Source organism: Equus caballus, chromosome 9 (assembly GCF_041296265.1).
Source record: "Equus caballus isolate H_3958 breed thoroughbred chromosome 9, TB-T2T, whole genome shotgun sequence".
Lineage (NCBI taxonomy): Eukaryota > Metazoa > Chordata > Mammalia > Perissodactyla > Equidae > Equus > Equus caballus.
Window position 1 is genome coordinate 14,831,114 of NC_091692.1, and position 16,313 is coordinate 14,847,426.

Consider the following 16,313-nt stretch of genomic DNA (forward strand, 5'->3'; position numbering starts at 1 on the left):
TAACAGTGCAACCGGAGTTCTGAAAGCGAATGTGCCTTTGCCGCATGGCGGTGAGGTCACACCCCATGTGGCTTTTTTCATCTTCCCAAGACCAGAGCTGGTATTCGGCTGCTTCATGCGCTGGCACTTTTCCCCAGCCATCCATGACAGCGTTTTATAATCCAGCCCCACAAGTGCTTAGATGTCTGTGAGGTGAGGGCCAGTAGTAACTGAAGCTTGCTAATTTTATTTATTTTACTCCTCTGTGAAGCACAGGCCATGGAACATAAAGGGAAGCCAGGCGAGGGTAAACTTTGGTCATTTGGTTTGTGATGTTTGTCTGACAGATGCTTGTAGGAGCCTGTCATGTAGAACAGAGGTTTGCAGACTAGCACCTGTGGGCTCAACTCTGTGCCTCTCTAATCGTTGCCGTCTGCCCTCATCAACTCCTCTACCATGACTGTGGACAAATCCTTGTTCCTGGGCCTCAAACCTCCTGCTTAGGACATGCGGTGTCAAAGTCATGCTGACACCTATGCTCTCACCACCTACAATTACGCTCTGTACCCTCCACCCCTGGCAAAGACCCACTCACCACAATGGCTCTCCTTCCAGGACCATTTCCCTCTGCAGTGCCAATCATTTAAAGGCCTGGTGGTGAGATGAGGGGCCTGTGGTGACAAACACTGGGCACAGCTAGCAGTGGGGCAGACAGAGGGGAGGATATGTGTTGGAGCTGGAGTCCCCTAAGCTGAAAACCACTGAAAGGCCACAAGGAACTAGGTCATGGCCAACACATGGAGTGGGTAGTTGTCTGCGTCATGTGAAATTGAGGGAGCCTAGGAAGAAACAGGGAATTGGGGGTCTTAGTACTGACCTTACGTTATGGAACCTTTCTGTCTTCATTTTTCATATCTGTTAAGTGGCTATAACATAAAATACTATTTTGTTTTCACTGTAAATAACACTAATTCAACTCAACAAGAAATAGGAGTCTGTGTGAGTGAGAGAAACCGTGTGCCTGCCTCTGCAGAACTCCACGGAATTTTGAGAAAGGACTCCAACTGAAGGAGTTTGCCATTGCTTTGGGGAAAAAGAAACCCACTCTTGGAGAGATGCCAAGTGTCAGTTTAGGACACTCTGGTGACAGGTGTCAAGGGTGGTGTATCCCTGGTCTTTCAGCACCTCTTAAAAGAAAGGGACTGACCTCAGGGTGGGAACAGTAGACCATATATCAAAGCAATATCTAAGTTCCATCATCAATTGTAAAATTTTCCTAGTGAGGGGTAATCACATCTTTGCCTACACTGGCCTGACTCGTCCTTCGAATCTGTCTGTGCTATGTGGATATATATGAAAATTGGTTAAATGAAAATATGAATTATATATTCATCCAGTATTGACTTGATACTGAGCCTTTATGCAAAAATGTTGCTGGTTTTGACATCCGTTTGGAAAGCCATTAACTAAAAACAACTCTTTGCCCACCTCTTGATCCCCTTCCAGCTCCCACACCAATTCTTGCATCTGTAATTTAGGGAGTAAAAGGAGTAGTATCTTCCAGAGCCTTCCCTCTCACTTTTCTCGGAGCTGCTCACTAGCTCCACAGAGTTCCTTTGCATCTCAAAATCAGGGGTATTTCCTAGAGAGAATGACAACTTGCCAAATAAGTGCCACCTTCCCCAACCCCTACCCCACAGCCATTCCAAAGTAGGAGGCCGGCATTGACAGCCTGGGACCAAAAAAGCACTGTTTTCTTTGTGTTAGCACAGCTCAGTGATTGTGAACTCTCTCTAGCAGTCCACCGTTCAGCTGTGTATTTGATTGCTTTCATCACAAAAGCAATAGGGGCCATGCTGTCTGTCCCTCCCTGATGCAGCAAAATGTAATTTCAGTTTTTCAGACCTCTGCAGCCCCCTGGGACTAAGTAGAGTTCAGCCATTCAGCGGGAGGATGCTCTTTAGATTCCGGGGAGGTTCTGCAGCATTTACCACAACTGTAATCACCTGTGTAGCCAGTTAATTAACTCCTGTCTTTCCTGCTGACTGTACGTGCCTTGAGGGCAGGGACTGGTGACTGGATGCTACTTCCAAGGCAAAGCCAACTCCTTGCTGTCACCTGCCAGCCCATGCAACCATGCAACTCTTCCCCCGCTTGCTCAGGGCCTTTGAGCTTGTTCTTTCCTTTGCCCACAAGGTTGTTTCCCCAGACTCCCCCACAGCATTGCGTAATCTCCTTGCCTGCTGTATTTTTTTCTCCGTAGCACTTATCACAGTCTAACATATTATACATTTTGCATGTTTTCTTGTTTGGGTGTCTCCCCTACTAGAACGTTAGTTCCAAGAGGGTAAGGAAGGATTTTTGTCTGTTAAGTGGTATGTCCTTAGCATCTAGAACAGTACCTAGAACACAGTAACCCCTTAATAAATAACCAGATACATGAATGAATAAATGACCACCTTTCTCAGCTAAGGCACCCATTAGCCAGCACGGATGGGCGTTGAGTGCAGAATCTGCCAGGCGTCGAGGGAGTCGCTACCCCTACCCAGCTGAGGCCCCAGACCAGACACCGATACACATTAGGGTCCCTTGGGCATCTCAAGGCTCAACAGGACAGCTTAATACATAAAATATGCTGAACTGGCTGAACTGGCCATGGTGGTTCCTGGACCTGTGACGGCTGCCCCAAGACTTGGATTCGGTCATAACTTGAACTCGTTAAAACCCCATCACATGCTTTTTGGAAGTTTATTTCAAAAGTACATTTCAGCACATTCAGTCTTTTGGAATAGAAACTTATTTTCCCATGGAATTCTATATGTTCTGCACTCTTTGTATTAAGCACCAAATTAGGGTTTTTAGGAATATATTCTGGCACCTGGAAATAGAGGGACTTCCATTCTTCTGCGTTTACAGATTTTTCCAGGGGGGTTTTAAACTTTGCTGTTGTTGTTTCAATGGGTCCAGAGTCCCTTCTGCTCCCTGCCCTCAGTTATCTAATTTTCAGGGTTTAAAACAAATTTGGAAACTAAAAACAACCAAGTCCAGAAAGCAAAAATGAAAACCTAAATTTAGGCTCTTAAGAAGACAAGCAAAAAGCTTGATGGCTTCTGAAAAGTGGGAGAAGGGGAGTCTCATCGCCCTGGAGGAGACAGAATTTAAGGACATCACAATGCAAGGACCTGCAGTTTCTAATTCAAGAGTAAATACACTTAGCACAAGTGCACACACTGCACAGCTCTGCCGCGAAATGTTATTCCAGTATCTTAATAGTCTCCATTCTTTGACAAAGTTTTTAAAAGGTAAGCATCAAGATAGTCATATTATAGCTTCTCATTAAAATTTTTAAAAAGTTTATTTCCCAAAGCATTTATTTATACCGTTATTTGTAAATTCATACAAAGACTTATACGTAATGAATCTTCGGTATGTATCTTATCCATTCAAAGTTCATGCAAGATAGTATTTTTCTATTGTTAAGTGAAATGAGCAACAATTCCAAAAACACATTTTACGTAGACATTTTAATGATTTCTCTTTTATTCCTAAAGGTGCTAATTAGGCCCTTCAAAAAATGCTCTTGATGTTTAAATCTATTTTCATTAAAGTCATTCTATAAAAATTCTCGCGATAAAGAACTAGGCTCTCTCTGTTGCCACCACACCAGACTTCTCTTTAATCAAATCACTGTGAAGTGAGTCTGGGATCTGCAGGTAAAAGCTTGAAGCTGTTGACACTTAATTAGAGCTCCCCAAGACGTTGAACAATGCTTCAGATGAGGGCCTCAGCCTGGGAGCAAAACGTCTTAACTAAAGCTAGCAGGAGATGACAAATACAGGATGTGGAGGGACAATAGGAACAATGGAGTCATTAACAGTCAAGAGAAGATAGCTGACTTCTCTGTTGGTAATGGAGATTTACCATCCCATCAGTTTAAGAAAAACCTCTTAACACTCTGCTTTTCCAAAGGATTCTTCCCACCCCTAGAGTTAACCAAGTGACTCTAGGTCAGCTTGGATTTCTTGAATTAAATCCTTTTTAGTATGTCGTTTCCGCCTCCTCTCTGTACTTTCTCCCAAGAGAGAAAAATCCTCCATTGTCGTATATGGCTTTTTTCGTTTGTTTTTTTTTGGGGGGGGGGTGGAGTTTGGAGGCTGGTATCATTTTTTGAGTTTTTGTTTTGTTTCCTACGCTAACTGTGCACCCTAAAAAAAAAAGGTCATTTACCAAGAGCGTAAAAATTTTATTTCTGGCTAGATAAATGGCAGAATTTTCTACTCATGATTTAGTAACTCTTTAAACCCAGAATACATACGTTGTTGAAAAAAAAAAACACAACAATCATTCATCTTCCAAAATACGATTAATTTAATAACTCTGAGAAGTTCCCAACCACGTTTTCCAGGAATGACCTGTTTTGAAAATGTTAAATTCACAGTTGGCATGTGAGGCCTCCCGGACCGGCTTTTCCTTTTTTCTTATCTGAGGTTATAGACCTCGGGAGAGCAGGACGGGTTACAAGGTCAAAGTCTTTTCCTCCTTGGAACTTGCTGCTTGCTGGGCGAGGGTTGCCTGGAAAATAGATGCTTTAGAGGAGAGGTTGGGGGGTCACGATTTTAATTCTGTTAAGCAACAGCTGGTTTGAGTTTCTTTCCACTTCTATCTCCTGCTCCTTTCCTCACAAATCCATGGAGAGAAAAGAATTTGTTTAGAAGGAACTGGCCCCAGGAAAATGCACCTTCTCTTACTGTGGCGGTTGACGTGTGTCACCTTTGTTACGAATCGAATGTTAAGCGCTAGAGGGATAGGCTTGATTTTCTAAAATTAACTATATAGGAAACATGACCGGAGCTTTATGACTAAAGAACCTTTTAAAATACAGGATGCATGGCTGGGAATTTCTTTTAATAATGTTTTTTAACTAAAACTTTTAATGGAAATAAGCATAATAAAGGCCCCGGGGGTATCTGGAGCCTGACTGCAAAAAGCATCATGAGTGAAATAGTAAAGAATGCCAAGAGCGAGTGACTTGTTTCTGGACTGGAGACCTTGTCCATCTCTGACTTGGTATGCCTTGATTCGTTCGACAAATGTTTATCGAATGCCTGCTCTTCCCAGAGCTATGCCAAGGGCTGGGCACACAGCTGTAAGATGGAGAGGTGCCCGCATGCAAACAGGTGCATAAACATGAACTCGGTGCAATAAAGCTTTAGCCCACCATTAGGATCTCCTATTCTAAACAATTGACACATGGTTTGGAATTTAAAAGTCAAGTCTGTTCAAATAACATTATTCTATAATAAACCTACAAACCCAATACTTAAAATGAATATGTAATAATAGTGAAACAGTAAAAAATAAGAGTAAAAAAGTAAAAAGAAAAATTAAAACCACCACATGGTTTGATTATTTTTATTTAGGTTTTGGAGTCTCCCATGGTTTTTTCCTCCTATACACGTGAGCGCGCGCACACAGAATAAAACTTACATCTCTCAAATCAATGGCAAACCAGTAACAGATTTTTTGTCTGGGCTCCTCAGCACACTGGCCTCAGGCTGTGTTGCTGTGTGGCTCAACAGCAATCAGAGGTCATAATTTCATTGGCAGTTAGCATCAGGTTTAATTTTTCTAGCATGTTACATTTACCGAAATGTCTGGTTTCAGTTATACTTAGGCATTGACTGAATCAGCTCGGAGCAGCATGATGTCTTCAGGTACCTGAGGTTTATGGAACACATCTGCTAATTGTTTTCAATCACTTTCCTTTCTAAACACAAAAACGTGTTTTCTGAAGGGGAATAACAGTAGTCGTTAATGACATTGCTCCTTTCCTACATTAAAAGAAGACCCGAAATAGGGAAAAATGTCAATTTAACAAGACTGCCACCTACTGATTGACGTAGTTGAAAAACACTCCAATTAAAGTGGTGGGGGTTTTTTAATAGCTGTGTGTGGTTTTGCAAAAAAAAATGTAGCTGCTTTTTGAAAATTAACATGTATCATTTTAATTACGTTTTAGGAATGTGACCAAGTTCATATAGATGATGTCTCTTCAGATGATAATGGGCAAGACCTAAGGTGAGCAAATGTGATGTGGTTGTCTCCGTTTTATAGTTGAATTGCTCGGCTAATTAAGATGAACTTTCTGTTTGGTTAACTGTGGGCTTCTCTTGCGTCTAAATAGCACGTATAACTTTGGAACAGATGGCTTTCCCGCTGCAGCCACCAGTGCTAATTTATGCTTGGCAACCGGTGTGCGGGGCGGTGTGGACTGGATGAGAAAGTTGGCCTTTCGCTACAGACGAGTAAAAGAGATCTACAACACCTACAAAAATAATGTTGGAGGCAAGTGATGCTCCCCAGTATCTCGGTGGGTTAGTTAAGACGGTCTAGATAACGTTCCCCAAGTACCACACACTTTTGCAGCACGCTTTTTTGGATATAATAGCTTTTTTTAAAGCAGTTTCATTGAACCAGTGATTATTCTGCGGTGATTAAGTGACAGAAATATTAGACGAGAGCCAGCTGTCCTGGCCAGTCTGGTCTAGTCCCAGCTCCATGACTTAGCAGGAGTGGTGTGACCTGGAGTAAGTTTCTTGACCTCTCTGACGTTCAGTTGTCCTTCCGATAAAGTGGGATTAAGAGCCCTTGCCCAAATGACTTGAGATGAATTGTAAAGCTCCTTCTCCTGGGTTTTGATTGTGGTTGAAAATGGCTTTAGCATAAAAGGGAATATATTGACTTAATAATGAAACGTTTGGGGTGGGGTGGGGTGTTGGTTTCCAGCATGGCTAAATCCAGATGCTCGAGTGATGCGATCAGGAATCTCTGGCCTGTATTTTCCTTGGCATAGGAGTCGTTCTAGGTCAGTACCTCCCAAAAGGTGGCAGAGATGACCACCGGTAGATCCAGGCTGGTATTCTACGAGTTTAACAGCTCACGGGGTTAGGAAAACATTTTTCCCAATAGATTCCACAAACGTTCCAAGACTGACTTTTGCTGGTCAAGCCATGGTCGTACACCCACCCTGGGAGCCTGAGTGTAGGGTCGGCTCTGCCCAGACTACATGGTTAGAGGAATGGGTGCGAGTAGGCTGTCCAAAAAGAAGCGATGACTTCTGTAACCAGAACAAGGGATGCTAGGAGTGCACAAACAGTAGATGTTCCTTACAGTACTAAATAAATCGTTGTCAAATGAACGATAATGTGAAAAAATTACTTAGTGTACTGTAAAGCTTGAGGGTGGTGTTAGTGGTATTAAATGTTTGTGATTTATAAAGTCGAGAGGACGCATGGGTAAGGATGAACTACTGTTCATCATGTGCTTTTTCAATTCACAGGTCTGCTTGGTCCGGCCAAGAGGGAAGCCTGGCTGCAACTGAGGGCCGAGATTGAAGCCCTGACAGACTCCTGGTTGACACTGGCCCTCAAAGCACTCACACTCATTCACTCCCGGTAAGCGCTCCGAGTCACAGCGTGGTGCCTTTGCTGGAACACGGGCTCTGCTCGTGCTTGCCCATTTTGGAGGTTCTTTCTCGACATTTTTTTTCCTTTCTATTCTCACAGGACGAACTGTGTGAATATTTTAGTAACAACTACTCAGCTCATCCCAGCATTGGCCAAAGTCCTGCTGTATGGATTAGGAATCGTATTTCCAATAGAAAATATTTACAGCGCAACGAAAATAGGTGAGCTGCTTTTTTTTTTTTTAATGATCAACCCTTCTCGTTCAGCCTTATAAAAATGAAAGGCAGTAAATAAGACCTTCTTTCATAATGCTAAATGTCAGAAAACTAGTAGAATAATTTAAGCAATTTTATTGTCAAAATTCGCTTTAAACATCCAGAGAAATATAAAGTTATAATCCATGTTGTTAAACTCAGAAAATTTTACTTTACTAGCTAATATTAAGACCTATGCATTTTAGATATAGTCAACTTAGCATTAGTTCTGAATTGTCATCTTATTTTTATTCTTTTAGGCAACATCAACAAAAATCTTATAAGCTAAAACAAGCAGTAATACAGAGCTACACAAAGTAGAAATGAAACAACTCTAATAACAGCTTTCTTTATTATTCCTGGAACTATTTTTATTTTTTTTACTTCAGTATGTATAAACAGTTGAGTGCCTATTTTTGTTATGGGGATACAAAAAAAATTAAGTTCTTGCAAGAAGGAAACACAGTTGAAGAAAGACTGTGAGATTCAGTTAGAATATAAACCAAGACAGAATAAAAGTGGAATCAAAACAAGACATGGCTCTTGTTCTTAGAGAATTCACTGTCTGGCAGGAGAAGCAGACATGTAAAGAACACAAGTATGATAGAGAAGTATGCAAATGATCATTTATCTGGTATTTACTAGATGCCGAGAACTGTACTAAGCATTTTACATATTAAAATCGACCTTCACAACCTTTCCATTTTACAAATGAGGAAACTAAAGCTCAGAGACTTAAGTAAATTGTTCAAGTTAATAGCTAGTAAAGATAAAGGTCAGGGCTGGCCTGGTGGTGTAGTGTTTAAGTTTGCACGCTCTGCTTTGGCAGCCCAGGGTTCACAGGTTCAAATCCTGGGCATGTACCTAGCACTGCTTGTCAAGACATGCTATGGTGGCATCCCACATAAAATAGAGGAAGATTGGCACAGGTGTTAGCTCAGCAACAATCTTCTTCACACACATACACAAAATAAATAAATTTAAAAATATTAAAGTGTAAATTAAAAAAAAAAATAAGGGTCAAACTAGGTCTTTCTGATTCCGAGGCCCAAACACCTTTCCAGCCTCTAGGGTGCCCACCACTAAGTGCATGAATGTGCACGTGAATAAGGAAGCATTCACTCCCACCCAGGAGGAGGCAGGGGGCAAGGGTCAGTGAAAGCTAAGGGGAAGAAATGCCATCTGAGCTGGAGATGGAACGGTAAATAAGAGTTTACTGGGCAGATGGGCCAGTGACAGCAAAGAGACAGAGGAATTACAATGTGTTCCTGCTGAGGAACTCATGAGTGGTCCCGGGTGACTAGTGAGCCACGCTCATGGGAAGCTTAAGCTGGAAAGGTAGACTTGGATCTACTCATAAATGGCTTTGCATGTCACCCTAAGTGAGATGAATGTTATTTTAGTGAGGCCTGCAGAAGGGGGTGAGTATCCTAGTAGGTGAGAAAAAGGTGGTTGCTAGCTGCTCAACTCCATCTAAAGACAAAGGGCCAAAAATGGAATCCATGTAGGTCTAACTCTCCATCTGAGTACACTTTTATACTTCTCCTTCAAAGCACTTACTTGATAATCACTAAAATGTATAATTATTCATAGTCTGAATTCCCACCAGACTGTAATATCCTTGATGATGGAGTCTGTCTTGCTCATTGTTGTAGCTCCAGTGCCCAGCACATAGTAGGTGCTCAATCACTGTTTGTTGAATGAAATGTATGACTAACTGGTTGGTTATTCTGAGCAAGGCTGACACAGAGGTTTCTTTTAGGCAGTTGGGTCAGTAATGACCCTATTAACTGATGGGGAAATCAGGTTTGATGGGAAAGACAGAGATTTGATCTTATCAATGTTGAATTTGAAGAGCCTATGGGATATTCAGTTAGCCCTGTCATTTGGAAATATCTGGAGTACTTATAATATTCCAATACTTATAAAATGAGAGGAATATACCAAACAGAATGGAATTCCTAGTAGTTCAATATAATCAGAATTTTTATATGTTCTCATGTTCTATAAAATAGCAATCAGCTTACATAGGTGTTTATCCTATCAATAAAGGGGAATCATACTGTGTTTTGTAAACAGGGATCCACAGTAAAGGTTTATTAGTGTATGAAAAAACAATTTCCAAAGAAGCATATCGTACAGAAGGGGTGATAGGCAACTTCCCAGAAGGAAGGTACAAGTGGCAATTACACGTCATGCATGTTGAACTTTAATCCCGAATAATTTGAAAGTGTTAGCATAATAGGAAATTATAATAACAATTGAGTAAGTATTAAATATTTTTTAAAGGGCATTTTGTTTGCAATACTGGGCCTTAATTTTTTTTAAAACAGAATAAGAATTAGAATTTTAAAAAGTGTGGTGATAGAAATTATCTCAAAACCAGTGGTGGGATCTTTTCTATGATATTTTTAATAAGGAAAGTAGAGTAGAGATTGAAACTCCTGTAGTTATTGCTAATTTTGCCATCAAATGAAATGTAATTTGGAGATCAATGTGGAAAACCCAGGAATTTTCCTTGTAGGCAAATGGCCAAGTCATAGGAAAAGATGACGGGTGGCTCATTTAGCAGAGCCATGATGTTCTTTCAGACAAAATGGATTCATCAAAATGAAAACTTCATATAACACCTCTAATTAACTTCTAAAAGCCGCTTCAGTTTCTTAATATTTATTGTGGAAGATTTCTGCATGACTCAAAATTCACAGCGAAGCCCATTGGAGATAGTATATAGATGAGAATTCCTTTGTCCGCCACCACTTCCCCCTTAAATAACATCGAGTTCACCTTCCTCTTTCCATGAAAAGGAAATTTTGCAAAAACACATAAACTTTCCCCTGTAAGGAAGGAAAAAAAGTTTCAGGACATCTAAGTTTTGGGTTGTATATTTTTGCAGTGAAACCTACACTTTCTATTTGTTTCTTAAAGTGATTTAATATTTCACAGTTTAGTGGGCAACTAAAGCAGCATTGAAATGACATCCTTTGAATAAGCCTGGCCCTATTTCATTCCATCAGATGCAAACGAGAGATTTTAGTGCAAAATACAAATATAAAGCAGACATTTGTTTAAGCAAACAAGCAATTTGTTCGTGTGTATATCTGATCCTTATTTGAAAGGGGTGCAGGCCCCGCTCAGCCATTCACATTTGAAAACTATAAACTGTCCCATTGTCCATTAAAATGACCCTATTGGCAGCCCAGGACTTGGAACACCAGTTTCTTCTCTAAGAAGCAACAATGGCTGCATTAACTGCGCGGATGTGCTGACAGTGTAGCTGCCACGGGAGCCCAAACTAAGTCCTGACGTTGGAAAGATAATAGAAAGATAAAGGTATTCTGTTACCTGTATCCCACTTTTCCTCTAGGAAGGTGCTTTATTGAAAATTAGATGCCTGGGTAAGGCAAGCGTGATCTCTCTGTAGTTCCCCAAATGGCCTGACATTTATTTCAAAAACAGTTTTTACGAGAATATTTCTGGTAAACACATTAGGCTTTGGAGGTTCTTTAATTCAAATAAAATTCCAACTTGAAAATGAAGGAATAAACTCATTCCAATGTTTGATTTCTCTTGCTATAACAAAACCAGGCCCAATTTTTTTCATCCTTCCCAATAGCCTTTGGATCAGATATTATTTTCAGAATTTGATATATCATAAAACATTTTTTAAATCAAGTTAAAATATGTTGCCAGAATTGCACGCCTTTGTTGAGTGTCAAGTTGTAGGGAAAAGGTAATACTGTGAAACAGTACTTTTTCCCCCAAATACTGTGCTGTGATCAAGGAGATCCTACTTTTTAATAAATGAGTCCTTGGGAAAAGAAGATTGAAATTGTCAATTTCCAAGGGAGAGGACAGCACATGGCTAATTAATTTACGATTTTTAATTTATCATGCTGTTCCACATACTACCCAAATGGTATATAGAAGTACTCTTCTCCTACTTCCCACAGGGAGGAGAGAGTTGAATCAGAAGCCTGAAGAAAGCATTTTGTATGAAAGGTTCAAGAACTATAGTACCAAGTTACCCAGACTTTACATTTCTCATAATTTATCTTTGTCCATTAGGAAAGGAAAGCTGTTTTGAGAGGATAATTCAAAGGTTTGGAAGAAAAGTGGTGTATGTTGTTATAGGAGACGGTGTGGAAGAAGAACAAGGAGCAAAAAAGGTGAGTGTTCCTACATGGCGTCCAGTCCCATTAATTTTTCTTAATCCTCAAAATTCTCATCACACGATCATTTAAACAAGTGCCATTTCTCTGAAGCGTTATGAATGTGTTCAGAACTGTAAACACTGAAAAAGGGCAGAGGAGAATTAAATATGATCTTTTTGAAAAGTGGGTACACAACTTCAAGGGTCATGGATGGTTGGTCTTCCCAGAATGTAGACTTTGGGTGCTTAGAAAAGAAGGCTTAGTGCTGTAGCCATCATCCAGAACAGGAATAACACAGATGCCATGCTCATGCTAACATGCCCCTTTCTCCACCCATGGCAGACATTGCCAGGTGATTAAAACCTTGTTACCTGAGCCTAGACGCAGCCTAAGAACCTTCTAAACATCCTTCCAAACAAGACTCTACCAGTTGGTGAGAGCTGGCTTGCAAGATTAGAACTATTTGCTGCTACAGAGTAGAGCACGGTGCCTTCTTTTGTCACGAGGTCAGCACCTTGCCTCTCTCAGGACACTCAGAAAGGAGGAAGGGAGCAGACCCAACTGGAGGTCCCTTGATTCTCGGTTTGTCCATCCATCATACCTCTTCTGAATCCCTGTACATGTAATTCCTTCAATTCCCTTAGCAAAAGCTTTGTCATTAATGCGTTTCATTGCATTTTTAAAAGGGGAAGGGGACCACATTCCTTAGCCTGGCGCTCAAGGTCTTCACAACCTGGTAACAACCTACCTTTCCAATCCTTGTCACTCCTGTGCCTTAACATTGCAGTCACATTAGTCTACTTACTTCCTTTGGCCGTGCCGGGCCCTGCTTCCCTGCTGTTGCCCCTTCTTGGAATGCCCTTCTCCCCAATGCCCTACTGTCATATTCATTTTTCAAAATCCAGCTCATATACCACCTTTTCTATTTCTCTTGTTTGTAAGAACTCAATCTAGTAGCACTCACTTATACTTTAATTGGAGACGCTGTTGTAGTAGGTGGGATTCTTGAGCCACACAGCCTGGATTTGAATCAGCTCTGCCGCTTACCGGTTGTGTTTGAACAAATTGCTTAACCCCTCTCTTTCTCTTTCTTTACCTATAAATGGGGATAACAGTAGCACCCAGCTCACTGGGCTATTGTAAGGATTAGATTTAGTCAAGATATGTAAAACCCATAAAACAGAGTGTGATACGTATAAAATGTTCAACGAATGGTAACCATTGTTATTAATTATTTGTGTACATGCCTGTTTCAGCAGGAAAATGTGAGCTCCAGAGAAGTAGGGATCTTGTTTTGCTTGGATTGTTGTTTGAAACTCTGCCTTCAAATTTTTTCTTTGACTCCCTAAGTCTTGACACAGTCGTACTCTATAAATATTTCTTAAATTGAAGAGCACTGAATATTTTCTGCTATTAACCCATGGGATAAGTTTCCCTTCCCTTCCCCACACACTCACTCAGAGATCACTATATTTCCATAAAGGATGCAACTATTCAGTTTGTCTGGTATATTCCAGTATATACCAGAAATGGCATAACAAAGTCACCAGATCAGAGATGCAGCATTAAGCATGACACGTGGCCAGCCTTCTTAGAGAGTCTAAAGATGACTTAACTTGCCTTCAGTGCCTCTGAATTCCAATAAAAGCATAGAAGCTGATCCTAATTCTATAAGTAATAGATTATTTCACTTACACCCATAGGTACACAATGTGCCCAGGATTACAGGCTCCCCAAGTGTGATGGGTACTAGTGGAAACCCACACACACTTCAGATCCACTAGAGCTTGCTGCTAAGCATTTGCCATTTAAGCACTAGTTCTGACATTTCAGCTTCACCAGTGGCCAACTGCCATTGTCATTAGTACATCTGTTGGCCCTGTGGGCTGTCTTCATAAAATAAAATCTTTCCAGACTAAATTAGAGTACGCCAAACTCAACCCTGGGGAGTTAGAGAGAACGTTTGGTGGGAATCCAGACTCAAGTCTTTTTCCTGGGAAGCGTCTAGAATCCCCATGCCATTCCTAGACAGGACCTCCTAGCGTCTAGGCGGGCATGGAATAGATTTGCACCTCTGAGCAGTGTAGAATTAAGGAGCAGCATTTCATGCCAATGTGGCCCAGGGCCAAGGTGTGAATCTGTCCTCCAGGCTGGTCCTTCTCCCTCTTGTATTCACTGAGAAGTTTTAATTTCAGGAGAGTGTTGCCAAAATTTGGCTTTCTAGCTTGTGGTAGGCAGAAGGATGCTTACGAAAGTGATGACTTAAAATGCAGGGAACAGAGGTGCAGTCCTTTGGGCCCTAGCAAGGTTTCTGTGGGTGAGTCCATCCTAACCCTTTCTGAGAGGGATATTTCTCAGATGTTTGGCATGGGTGAACACAACATGGAAAAACTAAAGGAATTCTTGGCTTGATGTTAGAATTGAAAGTAGTAATAGGACTAAGTATTTGCTCTCTTTGAAGAACAGTTAAAATTGTTTCCACTGTTTATCTTTGGACATGTTATTCTTTTTATTTGGGACACGCGCACACACACACAGCCATACCAGAAAGAATTAGACAGCTGCCTGCAAAGAACATGTTCTTTGAATTTTTTTGACTGTGAATGAGTATTCCTAGACTCAACTTTCTGTTTTGATTTCATGCAAGGAATGTATGTAGTAAGAATCCAACAGTATCTGTTATGTACAAACTCTTTGCACCTTGAGACCTACCAGTGTGGGAACTCTGACAAAACTGTGACCAGGAGTTATAAGACTATTTATGTATGTATGTAAAATGCACAGATTTTTCAGAAGGTTCAAATTCCTGATAATCTTGCATAAGATTCAGATGTCATCAAGCTATCGTCTAGAGTGACAAACTGACCATTCCTTTCTTATATTCTGCATAGCCTTTATAGGTTAACTATAAAGGTTAACTAGTTATAGGTTAACTAGTATTTAAATAGCAGTACTTGGTACATGAGTGAAGAGACAAGGATCTAATAATTTGCAGTAGATAATGAGTATCTTTAAAGTGGAGTTCTACACAAAAATAGAGAACATTTAACATTTAACTTAGAAATATTTAATTTAGGGTGAAAAGATTACAATTCAGCAGTATCCCATTTTGAAAACTATATATAAAAATTAAAACTACAGAAATAAATTGAGATGGTTATCCATCCTATAGAACGATTAATAATCATAATAAGTAACAATGGCTATCAATTATAAAGCCTTATTTCCCAGACACTCTTAGTTACTTCCTATCCATTATCTCATTAAACCCTCACAATTCTATGAGGATGGAGTCCTTAGACCCATTTTATAGATGAGAAAACTGAAGCACAGGAAGGCCAATAATTTGGCCAAGCTCACACAGCTAGAAAGTGGCCAAATTAGGATTTGAAGCCAGTTATATCCGTGAGATTTAGCACAAAGTTCGTTCAAATTATAAGCTTTATTTACATATCTTAGATATGATTTGATTTACAAAAAAGAATTTTCATGCTTATTTTTAAATTATTAGAAGTGTGCAGTGTTTGTTTCTTCCCTTTTGGGAGGTAAATATAATTATATGAGTTCTTTTTCTCCTAATTTTACATTCATGATTAAAATTTTAAAAACAAGTCATTAATTCTGATATATAATTTAGTTCATGAGAATTTTAGATTATTAAATAAAATTAATAGTGAACGAGTGAAGTTCTGCAACTTTGAGCCCTAAAATGTTTTATAAAATCAAAACATTTTGCGTTTCTTCTAAATCGATTTTAACCATTTAGTCTCTCCTAGTTTCCTGTGTTCTTTTAAAAGTCTAGTGCCACAGTCTCCTCTTTTCCCTGTAGAGATGGCTTTCATCTCCCTAAGTGATGTTCTTTTGCTAGAGGTAGTTACTTTTCTTGAGCCCAGAGGTGAAAACCTAGGCGTATTCTGCTAGTTGCCTGTCTTGTTATGGTTAGTTGACGTCTCTTCTGTCATCCTCGTTCTCTTTGCCAATATAGTCATCAGTAATTTTATCTAATTCTATAATTCATATCATTAAAAACACCCCTTCAAAGAGGAAAGGTTAGAAATAGCTTTGCTTATTTAAGAGAAAAATGTTATTCTGAAAAAGATCTCTTGGAAGCACCTCTTTATTCCCAGAAAGGCTGTGTGGAGAGAAAGTGGGCAGCCATCTACTGATGGATCTCTTTCTTTAACCTATGGCTTTTGTTGTCAAAATCTGCCAGGCTTTCTTTTTTTACCATAAAATTCTTTGTTTTCCTAATACAACATACCTTGGGTGACAATAATTAGGCATATGTAGGATAAAAAGAAAAATCAAAATGTAAGTAATAGTTTCCTGCACACTGACAGCAGTTTCTGTTTCTAGAGTAGAACTCTGCAACTACACTGACTTTATTTACTTTTCTGTGAACTACTTAAAATAAATCTCTTCTGAATAACACCAGGGGGGAAATGGCAAGCATCCGTTAT

General features: G+C 40.0%; 1 protein-coding gene across 31 annotated transcripts in view; it reads left to right on the plus strand.

The window, feature by feature from the left end:
- The window catches only part of EYA1 (EYA transcriptional coactivator and phosphatase 1), a 321,217-nt gene that overhangs the window by 295,344 nt on the left and 9,560 nt on the right, over positions 1–16,313 (plus strand). For all 31 annotated transcript variants that reach the window (XM_070221423.1, XM_070221430.1, XM_070221427.1 and 28 more), the window contains 5 exons: positions 5,999–6,057; positions 6,164–6,324; positions 7,319–7,433; positions 7,545–7,666; positions 11,768–11,868. In XM_070221423.1, coding sequence (XP_070077524.1) covers positions 5,999–6,057; positions 6,164–6,324; positions 7,319–7,433; positions 7,545–7,666; positions 11,768–11,868 — 558 coding nt within the window. The remainder of the gene's footprint in view (positions 1–5,998; positions 6,058–6,163; positions 6,325–7,318; positions 7,434–7,544; positions 7,667–11,767; positions 11,869–16,313) is intronic.